The sequence below is a fragment of the Pyrus communis genome, chromosome 16 (assembly GCF_963583255.1).
Source record: "Pyrus communis chromosome 16, drPyrComm1.1, whole genome shotgun sequence".
Classification (NCBI taxonomy): domain Eukaryota; kingdom Viridiplantae; phylum Streptophyta; class Magnoliopsida; order Rosales; family Rosaceae; genus Pyrus; species Pyrus communis.
In genome coordinates this window covers 2789082-2808299 of record NC_084818.1, presented here as the reverse complement: position 1 = coordinate 2808299, position 19218 = coordinate 2789082, and the positions used below count along the sequence as shown (strand labels likewise).

Sequence of the window (19218 nt, the reverse complement as noted above, 5' to 3'; positions counted from 1 at the left end):
ACAATGAAAATTTCCTATAATTATCCAAGATACATGTTAAATGATAAATATATATGATAAGAATAAATTAATTTCTCCACGTAACAACATAACATTCACAACGAAAGATTTCAGAATAATTCAAGATGCACGTTAAATTAGGTTCCCCAGGAAACAGCCGTGACAACCACTACTTGGCCATGTGAGATAGATTCTATAAACTTACAGCAGGTGATTTTGCAGCTTCACAGGCTTCCTAAACTAATATAAATACCACCCCGTAGCCACTCTATTTTCATCAAGAAATCAAACAAGTCCGTTCATTCCGTTTATCCGTGTCTTTTGTTCTATTTGTGTCTATTTTGTTAGGAGAAGTAGTAGTTTGTGTCTTAGAAACACACTTTAGAAAAAACCGAAAGTAAAAAATGGGTAAGGGAGGCCAATCCTGCAATGGCGTGGTTAGAGACGCCAAACCTGCTGAGCAGGAAAACATGGCTGCTTGGCTCGTTGATGTTAACACCATCAAGATCCTACCTTTCAAGCTCCCCGCTATTGGTATGTACTTATCTCCCTACTTTTATTTTCATCGCTAGTTTTTTTTCGGTTTTTGATTTTCACTTTTCAAGTTTCGTTGAAGTATTGGCTAACATCTTGCTCTCCTCTTTCTTGGGATTTCTTAATTTTAGGACCGAATGATGTTCGAATTCGGATTAAGGCTGTTGGCATTTGCGGAAGTGATATTCACTACCTCAAGACCATGAAATGTGGGGATTTTCAGGTTAAGGATCCGATGGTGATCGGACATGAGTGTGCTGGGATCGTAGACAAAGTTGGGAGCGAGGTGAAGCATCTGGTGCCTGGTGACCGTGTGGCTGTTGAACCCGGCATCAGCTGCGCACATTGCCAGCAGTGCAAAGGCGGCCGGTACAATCTATGCCCTGACATGAAGTTTTTCGCCACCCCACCTGTTCATGGTTCATTGGCGAATCAGATTGTGCACCCCGCGGATCTGTGCTTTAAATTACCAGAAAATGTGAGCTTGGAAGAAGGGGCAATGTGTGAGCCCTTGAGTGTTGGGGTTCACGCTTGTCGGCGAGCCAATGTTAGTCCCGAAACAACTGTTCTGATCGTCGGCGCAGGGCCGATCGGGCTGGTTTCGGTGCTGGCTGCTCGTGCTTTCGGAGCACCAAGAATTGTCATCGTAGATATGGATGACAGGCGTTTAGCCATGGCAAAATCTCTCGGCGCCGATGGCACGGTCAAAGTTTCGACAAAAATGGAGGATTTAGATGACGAAGTTGCCAAGATTAAAGAAGCTATGGGATCCGAAGTTGATGTGACCTTCGACTGTGTAGGATTCAACAAAACCATGTCTACGGGCCTCAATGCCACTCGTCCCGGCGGCAAAGTTTGCCTTGTCGGAATGGGACACGGGGTGATGACAGTCCCTCTCACTCCCGCTGCTGCCAGGGAGGTTGATGTGGTTGGAGTTTTTCGTTACAAGAATACATGGCCGCTTTGCCTTGAGTTTTTGAGAAGCGGGAAGATCGACGTGAAGCCGCTTATTACCCACCGGTTTGGTTTTACCGAGAAGGAGGTGGAAGAAGCTTTTGCAACCAGTGCTCGGGGGGGCAACGCCATTAAAGTCATGTTTACTCTATAGCAAATCAACCATGAAGTTGCAGAATTTCGGATTGTTTGAGGGGACAAGTTTGTGATGGTTTGCAAATTTGGAAGTCATCATCTCGGATGAAGAATGGTCTTGTTCTAAAGTTCGGGGAAACTTCTTGTTGTACAGGGACCATTGTATACCTTTATTAGATCTCGGCATGCACCAGTGTAGTATAGCTTCCCTTATTTTTAACATGAGTCCGTCAATATATATGAACTATGTATGTAACTAAAAGTTCTTCAATACAAGTCTTTTTTCCGCTGAAGTTGTTTTCATTTGACACGAGTCTGTTGGCCTTGCTTCAGTTCCTTTGGACCATCGATGAGAGTACTAGACACATCGTCATGCAGAAATATAGACGTACTTCTATTAGTGTAGAAAATATATACCTTGAGTTACTATTGTTCCAATAGCATTTCCTGCTGCTGTATGAGCAGCATATGGTAGAGCAGTTTATGAATGTCTACGCGGTGGATTTGATTTTACCAAAGATGATGAGAATCTTAATTCTTAACAATTTTACAAATTATCACAAACCCAACTTATTAAGTTAGAGAAATTGGTCACATAAATCGGCCAGTATAATTATAATCAAAGATAATTCAAATCTTAACACACAAGATGAACATTCTTTATCACTTAAATTGCAAGTTACTCTTTCCTCTCTCCCTTTTCACCCCAAGGCATTTTCTTTTACTTTTTCTTTTATCCCTAAAGTTGTAAACCTAATACTTTTGTGTTAACGATGGTTGTCCAATACTACTTTTGAGGGTTAATACAATCTAATATTTATTTTCTAAAACGACAAATAGTTAAAGAGCAAAGCCTTTACGTACAAACGAAGTCTAAACATAATGCATACCTAGCACAACTAGAAATCTAAGAATGATCAGTTGGTGTCTTGAGTGAGTCAAAATATTTGCAACAAAGTTCGGCTCACGCCAAACACGAATGGACTCAAAGCATTTTGGCTTGTAGAATACATGTCTTAAGTGTTGAGGCTTCATCGATTGGGGCGAAGTGTGAGCCCTTGAGTCTTCCCGGCCTCCAAAATAATGGAATGTTTTAACTTGACCAGCAACTGGTTCCTTTTTTTATTTAAGAAAATGTGAGTTTCAATTAGTTTTATAAACAATTTTAAATGTTAAACTCGTTAGTACTTGTGGCAATGACTTGATTACATGTTAGCGTAAAGTAGCTCACATAGGTGACATGTTATAAAAGTTAGTAGAGTATTTGGCGAGGGTAACGAAACAAGATAAAGTGATACATAAAAATTGAGTTAGTAGAGTTAGAGTTAAGTGACACGAAAATGAGTTTATAGTGACATAGTGAGTTTCACTCATAGTTTAGGAGATATCAAATTAAACGATCAATATTTTCACCTTTTTAAATTACAAGAACCGTAATTATATACTACAAATTAAACATTAACCCTTGCAATTTTTATTTGGACTTACTAGTTGCCAAACCACTAAGATCCGGTCCAAATCCCGTCCATCTAATCGCCTCACGCCAAACTTGAACTTCACATCCTCCCACACTATGATCTCTTCTACATATTTTAGGGAACTTGTAGAGAATCGACAAAAATGTATTTTCATGTAGCCTTGCTTAGTCAATATGCTCATCACTGAGCTATCCAATACATCGACGACATTGATGCATCGACAATATTGACAAAGACCGTCTGTGATCTTTGGGAGAGACAATCAACTTGTTCTTTGTTAACATCGTCGATGCGTTGATATTCCTCGTCGGTATTTTCAAAATGGTAATAAGCTCTATTGATGTTGTTGATATTTTCACCCGAGATATGTTACAGATATTTAAAAAAAAAAAAAGAAGAAAATAAAAAACGAAACTCTTTATGAACTCTTTGTCACATCATACTTTTGTCACAATGTTTTATAATATTGATATCGAAATTAACATTAAATAGTGATGTGGCAGAAAGTCCACAGGGAGTCTCACTTTGTGAGAGTTTCATTAGCATTTCTCTTTTCACCATATTGAATTTAAGTGGTGAATTCTCCTAATGGTTAGGGTATTTCTCTTCAACCCATTATATTATCTGGCCAAAATCCTATCATTTTGGAGTAAATTAGTGTAAAACATTATTTGTATGTTGCATATATGAAAAATGAAATATTTTTGCTCACCGTCCTTATATGATGATAATACTCATCAATATAATTCGAGATATATATACTAAATATAATTTTCAAAATTTAAATTCATCCAATGAAAATAAATGTAAAAATAAATATCATCAGCACTTGAGGATCACGATAAAAAATATACCCATATGAAAAGACAGTGTAAATGAGAGGAAAGATTTTGTAAGAGGGACCACTAAAACAAATTTCCCAATATATTATGTTTCATACGCGTGTGTCTGAAGGTACACCTTGTACGTGGCACCTCATTATCCATTGTTGACGTACAACGGCTCCTTTGAAGAAACTTCAGGAGCGTTGCAACTCAACGGTCACCGAATTCAATCCCACATATTTCTGACGCGGGAATTAGTCAGTCGTCACCTACCTTGGACGCGTGCCAGAAACCCTAAGGCTTGCTGGCAACACAGAGAGCACATCTCGTGTTTAAGCCTGGCTACACAGGGACCAACCAACTGTTACTAAATAATTAGGTTTTTGGTCGGTTTTTGTTAGTTGATAATGGATGGTGGGAGTCATTACTTCACAGAATGGCTAATAGATTTTGCTAACCGACCAAAAATATATTTAATTCAGGCGTTAAAGGAATCGCAGGAAAAATAACAAAAGATAAAGATAACTTCCTAAAATAAGATAATTATTATTTTTTTTTTAAATACTATTATTGAGAGGAGGGCGAGATATTTTTTTTTTTTTTTGTCACTATTGATTACATTAAGTTAGAGAACGGGTGAGTTTCGAATCCTGAGTTATGTATATAAACTCAACACCCTACCAATTAGAATATTGAACTACATACATGAAAGAAACAAAATGATTATTTTGGCCCCTTACTCAAATTTTTAGCCACATCTCTCACCTACTTGATCCAAAAAGGAAAAAAGCATTCTTGCATGCTTACCTGCTTGTTAGCTCTACCTACTCGTTCGAGCAGATTATAGTCAGGTATTTTGGGGATGCCAAGGCTAGGGTTTACTCGGATACTAAGGTAGATGAAAATAATGCCCAACAACAATTAAAATGGTGTTAGGAATGTTGAATAGGACCAGACGTTAAAATGACAGTATTTTAAACTTATCACATATTATTATTTATTTTTTATAATACTACCGTTTTGTCCTGTTACCATGTATTTTAATTTTGCGGTTTGCTTCCGTTCAACTATAATGTTACCTTCTGTTTTTTGTCCTGTCGACAATTTTGTTTAGTTCAAAGATATGAAGTCAAGGGAAGGAAGCCCATGACATAACTCCACAATTATTTGAATCTCAAAGTATTTGCTGTAAGGATAATTAAACAGTTTGGAATAAACTGAAGGAGGACAGCCGTTTGGATCCAAATTTACACCATCGGTCCGTGCAATTAAGGTCGTTGAGTGAACATAGCTCTCAATCGTCGGATGGAAAAGTAGAGATAATTTTTGTCATTATTAAAGGATAATATTATGGTTTTTATCATAATAATTATCTTTTAATATGAATTATCCTAGCATCTTTTTCAACCAAGTAAATAGGGTGCGAATTATATCCCAAAGCAAGTGGTACAGTTTAAATTGAGTTGGGATGTGTGTGGACGTGTGGATATGCTGCAAAGCTGGTATTCAAGAAAGAAGGGTCAGGATGCATGCACGGATGGATGAGTTTAAAGGTGATAAGATAGGAAGCCTAGATAGCCTAGGCTTGGTAACATTAATGGGATGTGATAAGGCTTTCAGGGGTTGGCATTGCAATTAAATTGCAGGTGTTTGCGACATACATAATTCACATACACGTGGAGGATTTAGCCGCCAAGCAACATGGAGGGTTTGAAATTAATGAGAGTTCTAGTGCACGTGGTTGGCATTAGGCGTTTCGAATATGCTGCCTTACTAGCACCAATTCAGGTTGTGATAATTATTAGCAAAGGGATTGGCTTATCAAAGAGTTTGAGTTGCAATTGAATTCTACAAATACCATCAGGCTGCGAGCAGATACTTCACTATAAATACAAGAGGTCGTGCAACATGGAAGGGACCTTCAACTCAACACACAACTGCCCTACGCAAAATCTCTCAAACATCTTGAGATTTTTTATTTTCTTTTTCCTGCCGACACATCTTCAGTTTGAATAAACAACACTGTGAAGGCAACCAGCGAACACCTTCAATTTGGATAAACAACACTGTTGCCGTAGAATCAGTCGACCGAGGAGCACCTTCAGTTTGGATAAACAGCACTGCTTTGAGGTCGACTGGTTACCAATCCAAGTCTCGGTCGAGAAGAGTTTTCGAATCCTTATTGGCAGAGGTCATCTTATTAGCCTTCTCGGCGAAGTAAGGTATTACGAGTTACGACATTCGGTGCATTGAACGCCGAATGATTTTATGATTAGATACTCATAAGTGAGTTTCAGAGTTCGGCATTCTAACGGCCGAACCATATTCACCATCAAGATATACATCACCTTTGAATACTTGTGTCTGTACAGTCTAGTGTCGATTCGACGTTCTTATACTCTTACGAATATAATCACTGTGACCGAATCCGGTGCCGACGATTTGTGAACTTCGCAGAACTAGCAGCCTTGTCTTCAGGCTCGAGAATCCAAAGGCTGAGATTTGTTCCTTCCTCGGGTGCAGTCGCAAGATAAAGAAGTCAACAACGCGCTCAACGCAACATCAACAAATTTTACTCCTCGGCTGACGAGTTGGCACGCCTTGCATTTCAACTGAATGACGTAGTTAGCTTATTAGTTACTCGGCTTGCGCGCCACGTAGACTTGGTAATTTTTAGGGTCAACAACAGCATATTCCAAATTCCACTTTGAGTAAACCTAAACCTAACATGGGCATGACTAACAGCAAAACCGTGTACATAGTACATACTCAAACCTAGATCGTCAAACCGACATAGTCGAACTTATTAGATATTGCTACAACTTTCTTGATTTGGATAACGTTTAATAATCTCACTTTCAGCCTCCAAATATTTGGATAATCCAAATGGAAAATTCCTGCTAGCAGCTTAGGAAAATGGATGCACCGTCCAAGACTAACGGAGGACGGCATGTGGTAGAAGTCTCCGCTAAGTGTGGATTGCACTTGTTAATTGTGGATAACGCTAGAACTCCGGCGAAATTTAGTGTCAAACATGTGGGGTGGGGGTGGGGGATGGCGGTCGTGATGGTTTGTTCTTTGCTCTAAACCTAATCATAGAAAAAGGTGTAAAGTGATTATTATTTTATTTTGTACAAACAACTTTAGAGAAAGGGGATTGAAGACACATGAGTTCGAGTACGAAGAAAATGTTGTAATCACGATTACAAAAAACAAAAAAAAGCTTTAATCACTCAAGTTACAAGATCTCGGTTATACTATGAGTTGATTCTGTCTAGAACTGATGCTCATTTGTAGTCTATGTTATGGAGCCAAAAATAATCAAGAGGCGACACGTGGATTTTTAGGTGAAGAGGATAAAATTACTCTCGAGACACATCGGTTTCCTACACACTAGCAGTGAAGAATCATCCATCAATCGAGTCAAGAGTGTCCAAAATAGGTAACAAGTTCAAATTTATCTCATCTATCTTTACTCCATATCCTCTACAAGGAAATCATTCCATAACCTTCAAAACCCTCCCTATAAATTAAATTAATTAGGCTAATTAATGGATTAATTCCTAATTAATCCATTAATCACCAAATTAATCACCATTACACCCCAAAAAACATCCAAGGGACGGCCACTCTCTCTTCCAAAGAGGGCCAGCCATGGTCTAAAAATAGGACTCCATTTTCCTTGAAAGAGGAGGTCCACACTCTTGTAAAACTCCAAAAACTTTCCAAACACTTTTTCTCTCTAAATTCTAACTTTGGCATTGGAGGTTCTTCGGCCAAAGCCCCCCTTCCCATTCATTGTGGGCGAGTGAGGCTCTTGGCCTTGACCTAAGGTGTTAATTGTTTTGTAGGTGCAATTTTGTCCAAGATCAAGAAGGCAGAATTTTGCATCCACATATGTGATCATTAACTATGAAGGGGGATTGAAACACACAAAAATGTTTTAATCACTCAAGTTACAATATTTTGATTATACTGAGTTGATTATGTCAAGAATTAACGTTGATTTACAGCTTATCTGATTCTTAACTACGGAGAAAAATTTGTGTCTAACTAACCATAAATGACCTAAAAGATAAATAAGTGAGACCAATTGTTTGGATCACATATAACTCTCTATGTGTGTCCGGTGGTTGTAGGTTTCTTGATACACCCCCTCCCCCAATCTGTCATTGCCAGTCTTCTAGATGACGTACAAAGGGCTGTTTGGAAAACAGTATTAAAAATGGATTGCTTTGCAGAAAAGTAGTCTTGGTAATTATATAAAACGAAACTTTTCAATTTTTTTGACTTAATTAGCATATGTGTCAACAATTTGTAAGAATGTGAAAGCGCTCCTTCTAGGAAACATCCCCGCAATATCCCACAATTAAATAAATTTATTAATTTCTGAAAATAATTAGATAATGTTCCAGGGTTGGCTTATCCAACTTACAAACCAACTTTACCAAATCAGACTCTCAAGTTTGCTATAAATACCACACCCTAGCCAAGCTTGCTCCATCAAAAAACAGAACCATTCTGTCTTTCAAACACAGAAGACACAAAGCAAACAGCGAAAGCAATACACTTCAGAAAGAAAAAAAAAACACAAAGCAAACAGCGAAAGCATTATGGGTAAGGGTGGGCAAAAGATTTATGGATTGGCTAAGAAAGCCAAACCTGTTCAGCAAGAAAACATGGCTGCTTATCTTGTTGATGTCAACACCATCAAGATCCTACCTTTCAAGCTCCCCAGTATCGGTATTTACCTCTCTCCCTTCTTTTAAATTCATCGTTAATTTTTTTCGGTTTTTGGTTTTTGGTTTTCACCGTTGTAGTGATGCTAATATGCTGCTCCCCTGTTCTCTTGGGATTTCTTAATTTTAGGACCCAATGATGTCCGGATTCGGATTAAGGCGGTTGGTATTTGTGGAAGCGATGTTCACTACCTCAAGACCATGAAATGTGCGGATTTTGAGGTCAAAGAGCCGATGGTGATGGGACATGAGTGTGCTGGGATCGTAGACAAAGTTGGGAGTGAGGTGAAGCATCTGGTGCCTGGTGACCGGGTGGCGGTTGAGCCCGGTATCAGTTGCTCACGGTGTCAGCAGTGCAAAGGAGGGCAGTACAATCTTTGCCCCGACATGAAGTTTTTCGCCACCCCACCGGTTCATGGTTCCTTGGCAAATCAGGTATAAATTTCGACTTTCTCAACCTTTTTGACATATGAATTCTATGGCATCAGGACCGTATATAATGACCATCTGTTTTTAACAGATTGTGCATCCTGCGGATCTATGCTTCAAGCTGCCAGAGAATGTGAGCTTGGAGGAAGGGGCAATGTGTGAGCCCTTGAGTGTTGGAGTTCATGCATGTCGGCGAGCCAATGTTGGTCCCGAAACAACTGTTCTGATCATCGGAGCAGGGCCTATTGGTCTGGTTTCAGTTTTGGCCGCTCGTGCTTTCGGGGCACCAAGAATTGTCATTGTGGATATGGATGACAAGCGTTTAGCCATGGCAAAGTCTGTCGGCGCTGATGGCACCGTCAAAGTTTCAACAAAAATGGAGGATTTGGATAACGAAGTTGCCAAGATTAAAGAAGCCATGGAATCCGAGGTGGATGTGACCTTTGATTGTGTGGGTTTTAATAAAACCATGTCGACTGGTCTCAACGCCACTCGTCCCGGCGGCAAAGTCTGCCTCGTCGGAATGGGACACGGCATGATGACAGTGCCTCTCACTCCAGCTGCTGCCAGGGAGGTTGATGTGGTTGGTGTTTTCCGGTACAAGAACACATGGCCACTTTGCCTCGATTTTTTGAGAAGTGGGAAGATCGACGTGAAACCGCTTATTACTCACCGGTTTGGATTTACCGAGAAGGAGGTGGAAGAAGCCTTTGCTACCAGTGCTCGTGGGGGTGACGCCATCAAAGTCATGTTTAATCTATAGGAAGTTTGCCAGAAGTCACTAAATTTCGGATTCTTTGAGACGACAAGTTGTGATGGTTCGGAAATCTTAGATGTAAATTAGCTACAATTTGTTTTTTTATTTTTTTTGTACGAAGTTCTGGTTTCTACTGTTGGGGAAAGCTTTATGGTAGAACCCAAGCTTGTTCATGTACAGAGTTGTAAATTGATTTATTTGACATTATTTCTTTCAAGAAATATGAAATATGTAATGTTACATTATACCGAAAGGTTCTTCAATCAATATAAGACCTTTTTTTATCTTTTCAGAAGTTGTTTTTATTTAACACAAGGTCTCAGTCCCATCCCTTCGGAGCATACATAAGTATTAAAAGTACACATTAGAACTCAAATCCTCACAACTTATTTTGTTTGTAACCCTTCTGTTACTTATCAATCCACATTGTGTTGTTTAAGATGAAAGCCTTCATTGCTTTAGCAGCAAGTTACTCTTTTTCTCTCTTTTTCACCCCAAGGCATTTTCTTTTACCTTTTTTGACCCTCAAGTTTTAAACTCTAATTTTGTTGTTTGTGTGGGATTGCAGAGTGACTTGGTTTCTAAATTAGGAGTGTGCAATGTTCTTTTCTCCTAATTAGACTCTGTACTAGGCAAGGTTTACAAAGGAGAAGCAGATGTTGCTGTGGTACTTACACCAATTTAAATATTCTATTATGAAAAAAAAAAGGTAAATGGATACATGGATCTAGCACGGTCGGTCCCATTGCATTTTAAAACAGATCTAATCCGGTCACTTCAAATTTAGTCCTAACGTGATCCGAACCCACCCCCACATAAAACTCTCTACTCTCCTATCCATCTATTATGTAAAAAAAAAGGCACTAAAAACTAAACTTGTAATTCAGTAACCCCTCTAAATTCCCATAAATTGCAAATTTCATCCTTATGCCACTGTATCGTCGTCAACCATCATTTTTACCGAGTAAAACAAGACCAGCCATTTTCATGTCCAAAAGGCCATATTTGATCGCCGGTCAAAAGCAGGAGACACCACAAATCTACGATTACAACTCTTATTAATATATTGTATTATTCAACTTGCTTGATTCATGTTTGTCTTAAAACAACATAATTTGTCCCACCCGAATCTGCTGCCTACGCGTGTCTGACTCGACGTTGCCGTGGCACTCATTATCCATATCTTTGTGACGAACCACGCCTATTTGACATTTTGACTTGGCCAAACTTGCTCCTTAGAGAAATTTCTGGACCTTCGCAACCGCCAACAGTCGCACAACTCTATCAGACTGGTAATTAGTCACTTATCTTTGAAGCGTGCAGAAACCTAGAGCATCCAGCAGCAACACAGACTGCCCCATCTCAACTCGTTTCTGTAGAGAGATTGTATAATTTTATCTGATTAATAAGAAACACCGACGAAAAATAAATAAATAAATCAAACAATTGTTTTGAGCTAAGTGAGACCAATGACATAGCTCTCCATGTGTGGCCGGTGGATCTGGGTTGCAGGTTTCTTTAAAAAAAAAAAAATCCCATCCCTCCCCCAAACTGTCATTGCTAGTCTTCTTGCTGACGTTAAAGGGCTGTCTTGTCTAAACAATGACTTAGACTTCTTCCGGATATGTTTGGAAAACACTATTAGAAATGGAGTGCTTTGCAAAAAATATATATATACGACTCGTTTAGAAGTACTTTAAAAATAACTGAAAACACTTTTAGAAAAATATTTTTGTGTTTGAGAAACACTAAATGTGTTTCCTACAAAAAATACTAGTTATGTGATTTTTATGAAGGCATTTCAAGAGCTTCTTTAAAATTTACTTGTATTTTTGCAAAACATTAATTACAAAAATATTTTTTCAAAAAACGTTTTTAATCATTTTAAAAATAATTAAAAATATAACTCATAAGTGTTTTTCTTTTTTTACAAAACAACATTCTTGGTTTACATAACCGAAAAACATTAATTTTTATGACTTATTTCGCATGTGTGTCATTAGTTTGTAAAAATGTGAAAGGACTCCTTCTAGGAAACATCAAGCAATGTCCCCCCATAATATTTATTTTTTTTGAAAAGAATTAGATAATGTTTCAGGTTTAGATTATCCTAATCTTATACAAACCAACTTGACCAAATCAGACTCTCAAGTTTGCTATATATACCTGTTTGGGCCTAAAATAATATTGTTGGGCCGAGTGTAGGGTTGTGCTCGACCCAAAGCAATGTCAAATACTATGGGCTGCCTGATTGATTCCGGGCCATTTAGCAGGGATGGTCGAGTCCTATCACAAGAAGGAATAGTCCAGATAAGCAAGGAGGGCCGAGGAAATCCTGGTGCAACTAGGATTCTCGAGCCAGCGATGAATAAAGCCTTGAAGACGGGTGAGTTCAAAGTCCTAATGGGAGTAGGGTTGTTCGAAGCAAAGTTAGAACGGGGTAAGGACTCCCAATTCAGATAGGGGTTTAATTCGGTCTCAAGGAGTTGGTGTTATAAATACAAGAAATCATGCAACAAAGAAGGAGCCGGAATTCAACATATAATTGCCCTGCGCAAAACCTCTCAAACACCTTGAGATTTTTCCTTTTCTTTTTCCGCCAACACATCTTCAGTTTGGATAAACAGCACTGTGAAGGCAACCGGCGAACATCTTCAGTTTGGATAAACAGCACTGTCACTGTAGAATCAGCCGACCGAGGAGCATCTTCAGTTTGGATAAACAGCACTGCATCGAGGCCGACTGGTTACCTATCCAAGTCTCAGCCGAGGAGGGTTTTCGAATCCTTATTGGTAGGGGTCATCTTATCAGCCTTTTCGGCGAAATAAGGTGTCACGAGTTACGACATTCGGCGTATCAGACGCCGGGTGATTTTATGATTGGGTATTCACAAGTGAGTCTTAGAGTTCGACATTCTGACGGCCGAACCACGTTCACTATCAAGACATACATCATCTTTGAATATTTTTGTCCGTATAGTCTGGTGTTGATTCGACGTGCTTATACTCTTACGAATATAATCACGGTGACTGAATCAAGCACATTCGATTTGTGAACTTCGCAGAACTAGCAGCCTCGTCTTCAGGCTCTAGAACCCAAAGACCGAGAGTGTTCCTTCCTCAGTCGCAGTCGCAAGATTAAGAAGTCAGCAACATGCTCAACGCGACAACAACAAATTTTACTCCTTGGCCGAGCTCGGCCGACGAGTTGGCACGCCCCGCATTCAACCGAAAGACTTAGTTAGCTTATTAGTTATTCAGCCTGCACGCCGCGTAGGCTTTGTAATTTTTAGGGTCAACAATACCACATCCTAGCCAAGCTTGTTCCATCAAAAAACACAAGTATTATTGTGGAGCCAAAAATAATCACAATGTGACACGTGAATCTTTGGATTAAAATGACAAGAATACCCTTGAGGCACATCAGGATTCCTATGCGCGAGCAGCGGGCAATCATCCCTCAACCAAGTCACAAGTGCCCAAAATAGGTAACAATTCAAAACCTATTCCATCCATCCTCATCAAATCTTTTCCACAAGGTAACTCCCAAATCTTTCCCTTTTTATTATATTAATTAGCTAATCAATTAGGCAATTATTATATTAATTGACTAATTAATTAGTTAATTATTCAATTATGCCCAATTAAACACAAATCAAGAACCTAGCCCACTAAGAGAGCCAAGTGGGCGGTCCTCTCTCACCAAAGGGCACTAAGAGAGCCAAGTGGGCGGTCCTCTCTCACCAAAGGGCACTAAGAGAGCCAAGTGGGTGGTCCTCTCTCACCAAAGGAGGCCGGCCACACCCCTATAAAAGCCCTCTCATTCTCTCCAAAACTCAATTCCAATTCTAAATTCTCCAAACACTTTTCTTTCAAAATTCTAACTTTGGCATCGGAGGTTCTTCGGCCAAAGCCCTCCGCCATTTATCGTGAGCACGTGAGACTCTTGGCATTGATCTAAGGTGTTATTTGTTTTGTAGGTGCAATTTTGTCCAAAAATAAGAAGGAAGAAATTTACATACACAATTATGTCTTTCAAACACACACAGCACAAAGCAAACAGAGAAATCAATACACTTTAGAAAAAAAAACACAGAGCAAGTGTCAAAAATATTATGGGTAAGGGAGGCCAATCGATTAATGGAGTGACTAAGGAAGCCAAACCTTTTGAGCAAGAAAACATGGCTTCTTGGCTTGTTGATGCCAACACCATCAAGATCCTACCTTTCGAGCTCCCCAGTCTCGGTATTTACCTCTCTCCCTTCTTTTAAATTCATCGTTAATTTTTTTTTTTTGTTTTTAGTTTTCATCGTTGTAGTGATGCTAACATGTTGCTCCCCTGTTCACTTGGGATTTCTTACTTTTAGATGAAAATAATGCCCAACAACAATTAAAATGGTGTTAGGAATGTTGAATAGGACCATATAACCAGAACGTTAAAATGATAGTATTTTAAAATTATCACGTGTTATTATGTGTTTTATATAATACAACCGTTTTGTCCTGTTACCATGTATTTTAATTTTTCAGTTTACTTCCGTTCAACTATAATGTTACCTTCTTTTCTTTGTTTTTTTTCCTGTCGACAATTTTGTTTACTTCAAAGTTATGAAGTCAAGGGAAGGAAGCCCATGACATAATCTCCAAAATTATTTGAATCTCAAAGTATTTGCTGTAAGGATAAGCTGTTTGGAATAAACTGAAGGAGGACAGCATATTCCAGATTCGACTTTGAGTAAACATAAACCTAACATGGGCGTGACTAACAGCAAAACCGTGTAGACAGTACATACTAAAACCTAGATCGTCAAACCGACATAGTCAAACTTATTAAATATTGTTACAACTGTCTTGATTTGGATAACGTTTAATAATCTCACTTTCGGCCTCCAAATATTTGGATAATCCAACTGGAAAATTCCTGCTAGCAGTTTAGGAAAATGGATGCACCGTCCAAGAGGAGGACCCGGCATGTGGTAGAAGCCTCTCTCCTCCAAGTGTGGATTGGACTTGTTAATTGTGGATAACGCTAGTACTCCGGCGAAATTCATTGTCAAACATGTGGGGCTGGGGTGGTGGGGCCGTCTTCGTGGTGGCTTGTTCTTTGCTCTACACCTAGTTATACAAAAGAGTGTAAAGGGATTATTATTTTATTTTATACAAACAACTTTAGAGAAAGGGGATTGAAAACACATAAGTTCGAAGAAAATGCTTTAATCACGATTACCAAAAATAAAATGCTTTAATCACTCGAATTACAAGACCTTGGTTATACTATGAGTTGATTTTATCTAAAATAGATGTTGATTTGTAGGTTATGTGATTGTTAACTATGAAAGGGGATTGAAACACGCATAAATGTGGGATTGGAGATAGTTGTGGTGGTGGTGGCGGTGGTTTGTTCTTTGCTCTAAACCTAGTCATAAAAAAAAGGTGTAAAGTGACTATTATTTTATTTTATACAAACAACTTTAGAAACAGGGGATTGAAAACACATGAGTTCGAGTATGAAGAAAATGCTTTAATCACGATAACCGAAAAAAATGCTTTAATCATTCGAGTTACAATATCTCGGTTATACTATGAGCTGATTCTGTCTAGAACTGATACTGATTTGCAGTATATATGATCGTTAACTATGAAGGGGGATTGAAACATATAAATGCTTTAATCACTCAAGTTACAATATTTTGATTATATTCTGAGTTGATTATCTCGAGAATTGACGTTAATTTACAGTTTATGTGATCCTTAACTACAGAAAAAGAACTTGTGCTTGACTAACCATAAACGACCTAAAAGATAAATAAGTGAGACCAATTGTTAGGATCACATATAGCTCTCTTATTTGTGTCCGGTGGATCATGGTTGTAGGTTTCTTGATACACCCCCTCCCCCAATCTGTCATTGCTACTCTTCTTCATGACACATAAAGGGCTGTTTGGAAAACAGTATTAAAAATGGAGTGCTTCGCAGGAAAGCACTCTTGGTAATCATATAAAACGAAACTTCTCAATTTTTTTGACTTAATTAGCATATGTGTCAACAATTTGTAAGAATGTGAAAGGACTCCTTCTAGGAAACATCCCTGCAATGTCCCACAATTAAATAAATTTATTGATTTCTGAAAATAATTAGATAATGTTCCAGGGTTGGCTTATCCAACTTACAAACCAACTTTACCAAATCAGACTCTCAAGTTTGCTATAAATACCACACCCTAGCCAAGCTTGCTCCATCAAAAAACAGAACTATTCTGTCTTTCAAACACAGAAGACACAAAGCAAACAGCGAAAGCGATACACTTCAGAAAGAAAAAAAAACACAAAACAAGTATCAAAAGCATTATGGGTAAGGGTGGGCAAAAGATTTATGGATTGGCTAAGAAAGCCAAACCTGTTCAGCAAGAAAACATGGCTGCGTATCTTGTTGATATCAACACCATCAAGATCCTACCTTTCAAGCTCCCCAGTATCGGTATTTACCTCTCTCCCTTCTTTTAAATTCATCGTTATTTTTTTTCGGTTTTTGGTTTTTGGTTTTCACCGTTGTAGTGATGCTAATATGCTGCTCCCCTGTTCTCTTGGGATTTCTTAATTTTAGGACCCAATGATGTCCAGATTCGGATTAAGGCGGTTGGTATTTGTGGAAGCGATGTTCACTACCTCAAGACCATGAAATGTGCGGATTTTGAGGTTAAAGAGCCGATGGTGATGGGACATGAGTGTGCTGGGATCGTAGACAAAGTTGGGAGCGAGGTGAAGCATCTGGTGCCTGGTGACCGGGTGGCGGTTGAGCCCGGTATCAGTTGCTCACGGTGTCAGCAGTGCAAAGGAGGGCAGTACAATCTTTGCCCGGACATGAAGTTTTTCGCAACCCCACCGGTTCATGGTTCCTTGGCAAATCAGGTATAAATTTCGACTTTCTTAACCTTTTTGACATGTGAGTTCTATGGCATCAGGACCGTATATAATGACCATCTGTTTTTAACAGATTGTGCATCCTGCGGATCTATGCTTCAAGCTGCCAGAGAATGTGAGCTTGGAGGAAGGGGCAATGTGTGAGCCCTTGAGTGTTGGAGTTCATGCATGTCGGCGAGCCAATGTTGGTCCCGAAACAACTGTTCTGATCATCGGAGCAGGGCCTATTGGTCTGGTTTCAGTTTTGGCCGCTCGTGCTTTCGGGGCACCAAGAATTGTCATTGTGGATATGGATGACAAGCGTTTAGCCATGGCAAAGTCTGTCGGCGCTGATGGCACCGTCAAAGTTTTAACAAAAATGGAGGATTTGGATGACGAAGTTGCCAAGATTAAAGAAGCCATGGAATCCGAGGTGGATGTGACCTTTGATTGTGTGGGTTTTAATAAAACCATGTCGACGGGTCTCAACGCCACTCGCCCCGGCGGCAAAGTCTGCCTTGTCGGAATGGGACACGGCATGATGACAGTGCCTCTCACTCCAGCTGCTGCCAGGGAGGTTGATGTGGTTGGTGTTTTCCGGTACAAGAACACATGGCCACTTTGCCTCGATTTTTTGAGAATTGGGAAGATCGACGTGAAGCCGCTTATTACTCACCGGTTTGGATTTACAGAGAAGGAGGTGGAAGAAGCCTTTGCTACCAGTGCTCGTGGGGGTGACGCTATCAAAGTCATGTTTAATCTATAGGAAGTTTGCCATAAGTTACAAAATTTCGGATTCTTTGAGACGACAAGTTGTGATGGTTCGGAAATCTTAGATGTAAATTAGCTACAATTTGTTTTTTTATTTTTTCTGTACAAAGTTCTGGTTTCTACTGTTGGGGAAAGCTTTATGGTAGAACCCAAGCTTGTTCATGTACAGAGTTGTAAATTGATTTATTTGACATTATTTCCTTCAAAAAATATGAAATATGTATTGTTACATTATACCGAAAGGTTCTTCAATCAATATAAGACATTTTTTTCTTTTCTTTTCAGAAGTTGTTTTTATTTAACACAAGACCTTGGTTCCATCCCTTCGGAGTATACATAAGTATTACAAGTACATAGTCGAAATCAAATATTCTTAACTTATTTTGTGTGTAGCCTTTCTGTTACTTATCAATCCACATTGTGTTGTTTAAGATGAAAGCCTTCATTTGCTTTAGCAACAAGTTACTCTTTTTCTCTCTTTTTCACCCCAAGGCGTTTTCTTTTACCTTTTTTTCACCCTAAAGTTCTAAACTCTAATATTCTTGTGCTAGTGAAGCCAGATATAACGAGGTGTTAAAAGAATATCTATTTTTTCTTCAACTGATTATAATTAAAGATTTTGTAAATATTAAAGTATTTTGACAAAGTTGAGTTTAGGAGGTTAAGTGATACAAAAATGAATTTCAAGGGAGCAAAGTGAAATTCAAATGAAAGTTTAGGATTAATAACAATAATTAAGCCATTTCTATCTTCATCTTATAATACAATAATAATTTGAGTAGTGCTACACTTACTATCTATTTGTATCATCATTTGTACTATTTATCTAATAGAGATTGGTACAAATAATATTACAAATAGATAGTAGAAATAGCATTTTTGTAAGAACTTTAACAATTATGCATTTAGAAATTAAACATAACAATTATCAATTTTTATATTGATTTTCTATGGACACCTTAAAGCAAATAGGATATTCTCTCAATTGAGTTCTTTAATTAAGTTGTCACCTGATGCACCTGACTAAAAACAAACTAAAAACTCTCTTACATGAAACGGGTCCTAGATCTATGTGTTGGGGATACATGCAGATCGGGGCGAGTACGGAACAGGTCCAATTATTAGAAACATACAAATACAATGGGATGAGGTGGGGAGGGTCCAAATGTATGAGGAAACGGGATGTCCATCGGAACCGTTTTTAGGGAGTTTTAACGAAAAATCCGCGATACTGTTTATTTTAACGAAAAACCATATTTTTACACTAAAAAGTTAATCTTGGTACTATTCACTTTACCCTTTATTTTGTCATTATCGTTAAAACTCAAAGTTTTCAAACCATTTTCATTAGTTTTCCTTTAATTTATAGATGGAGATTAAATCTCCACTGTTGAGTGTCTATCTAGTTAACTCCCATAGTTTATTTCTAATAAGATTCTCTTTGTCTCTGCTGCTGTGTCTGTTGGAGCAATATTAGAAAATATGAAAAATAATAATATAATTCCAATGATAATAATCATAAAGAAATTCACAACATCAATTATATATGAGATTAATATAAACAACTAGAAAAAAAAAGTTAGAATAACTGACAAACTTGGAGATTGAGGCTTGCATAAATGCAATGTCTTAAAGATAGAATTCCGCCCCTACTCTTGTGCTTGTAGTTCAGTAGGCGTTCATCTCCCAGGATTCAACA

General features: G+C 38.5%; 3 protein-coding genes across 4 annotated transcripts; all 3 read left to right on the top strand.

The window, feature by feature from the left end:
• The first annotated feature begins 265 nt into the window (after positions 1-265).
• Positions 266-1916, top strand: LOC137720595 (sorbitol dehydrogenase-like). Its single transcript, XM_068459685.1, has 2 exons — positions 266-534; positions 666-1916. Exons 1-2 carry the CDS (start codon positions 405-407, stop codon positions 1640-1642), a joined length of 1107 nt encoding a protein of 368 aa, XP_068315786.1. The 5' UTR covers positions 266-404; the 3' UTR covers positions 1643-1916.
• A 6507-nt stretch (positions 1917-8423) lies between these two features.
• On the top strand, positions 8424-10138 carry LOC137720454 (sorbitol dehydrogenase-like). The gene is made up of 3 exons (XM_068459524.1): positions 8424-8668; positions 8795-9099; positions 9185-10138. The coding sequence occupies exons 1-3, from the start codon at positions 8539-8541 to the stop codon at positions 9854-9856; spliced, it is 1107 nt and encodes a 368-aa protein (XP_068315625.1). The 5' UTR covers positions 8424-8538; the 3' UTR covers positions 9857-10138.
• A 3716-nt stretch (positions 10139-13854) lies between these two features.
• LOC137720501 (sorbitol dehydrogenase-like) lies at positions 13855-17799 on the top strand. Of its 2 annotated transcripts, none has more exons than XM_068459578.1 (3): positions 13855-14094; positions 16453-16757; positions 16843-17799. In XM_068459578.1, exons 1-3 carry the CDS (start codon positions 13965-13967, stop codon positions 17512-17514), a joined length of 1107 nt encoding a protein of 368 aa, XP_068315679.1. In that variant the 5' UTR covers positions 13855-13964; the 3' UTR covers positions 17515-17799. The 2 variants fall into 2 exon arrangements, with proteins under 2 accessions (XP_068315679.1, XP_068315678.1); XM_068459577.1 differs by lacking the exon at positions 13855-14094 and adding an exon at positions 16083-16326 and having other exon boundaries at positions 16843-17798.
• The last annotated feature ends 1419 nt before the right edge of the window (positions 17800-19218 follow it).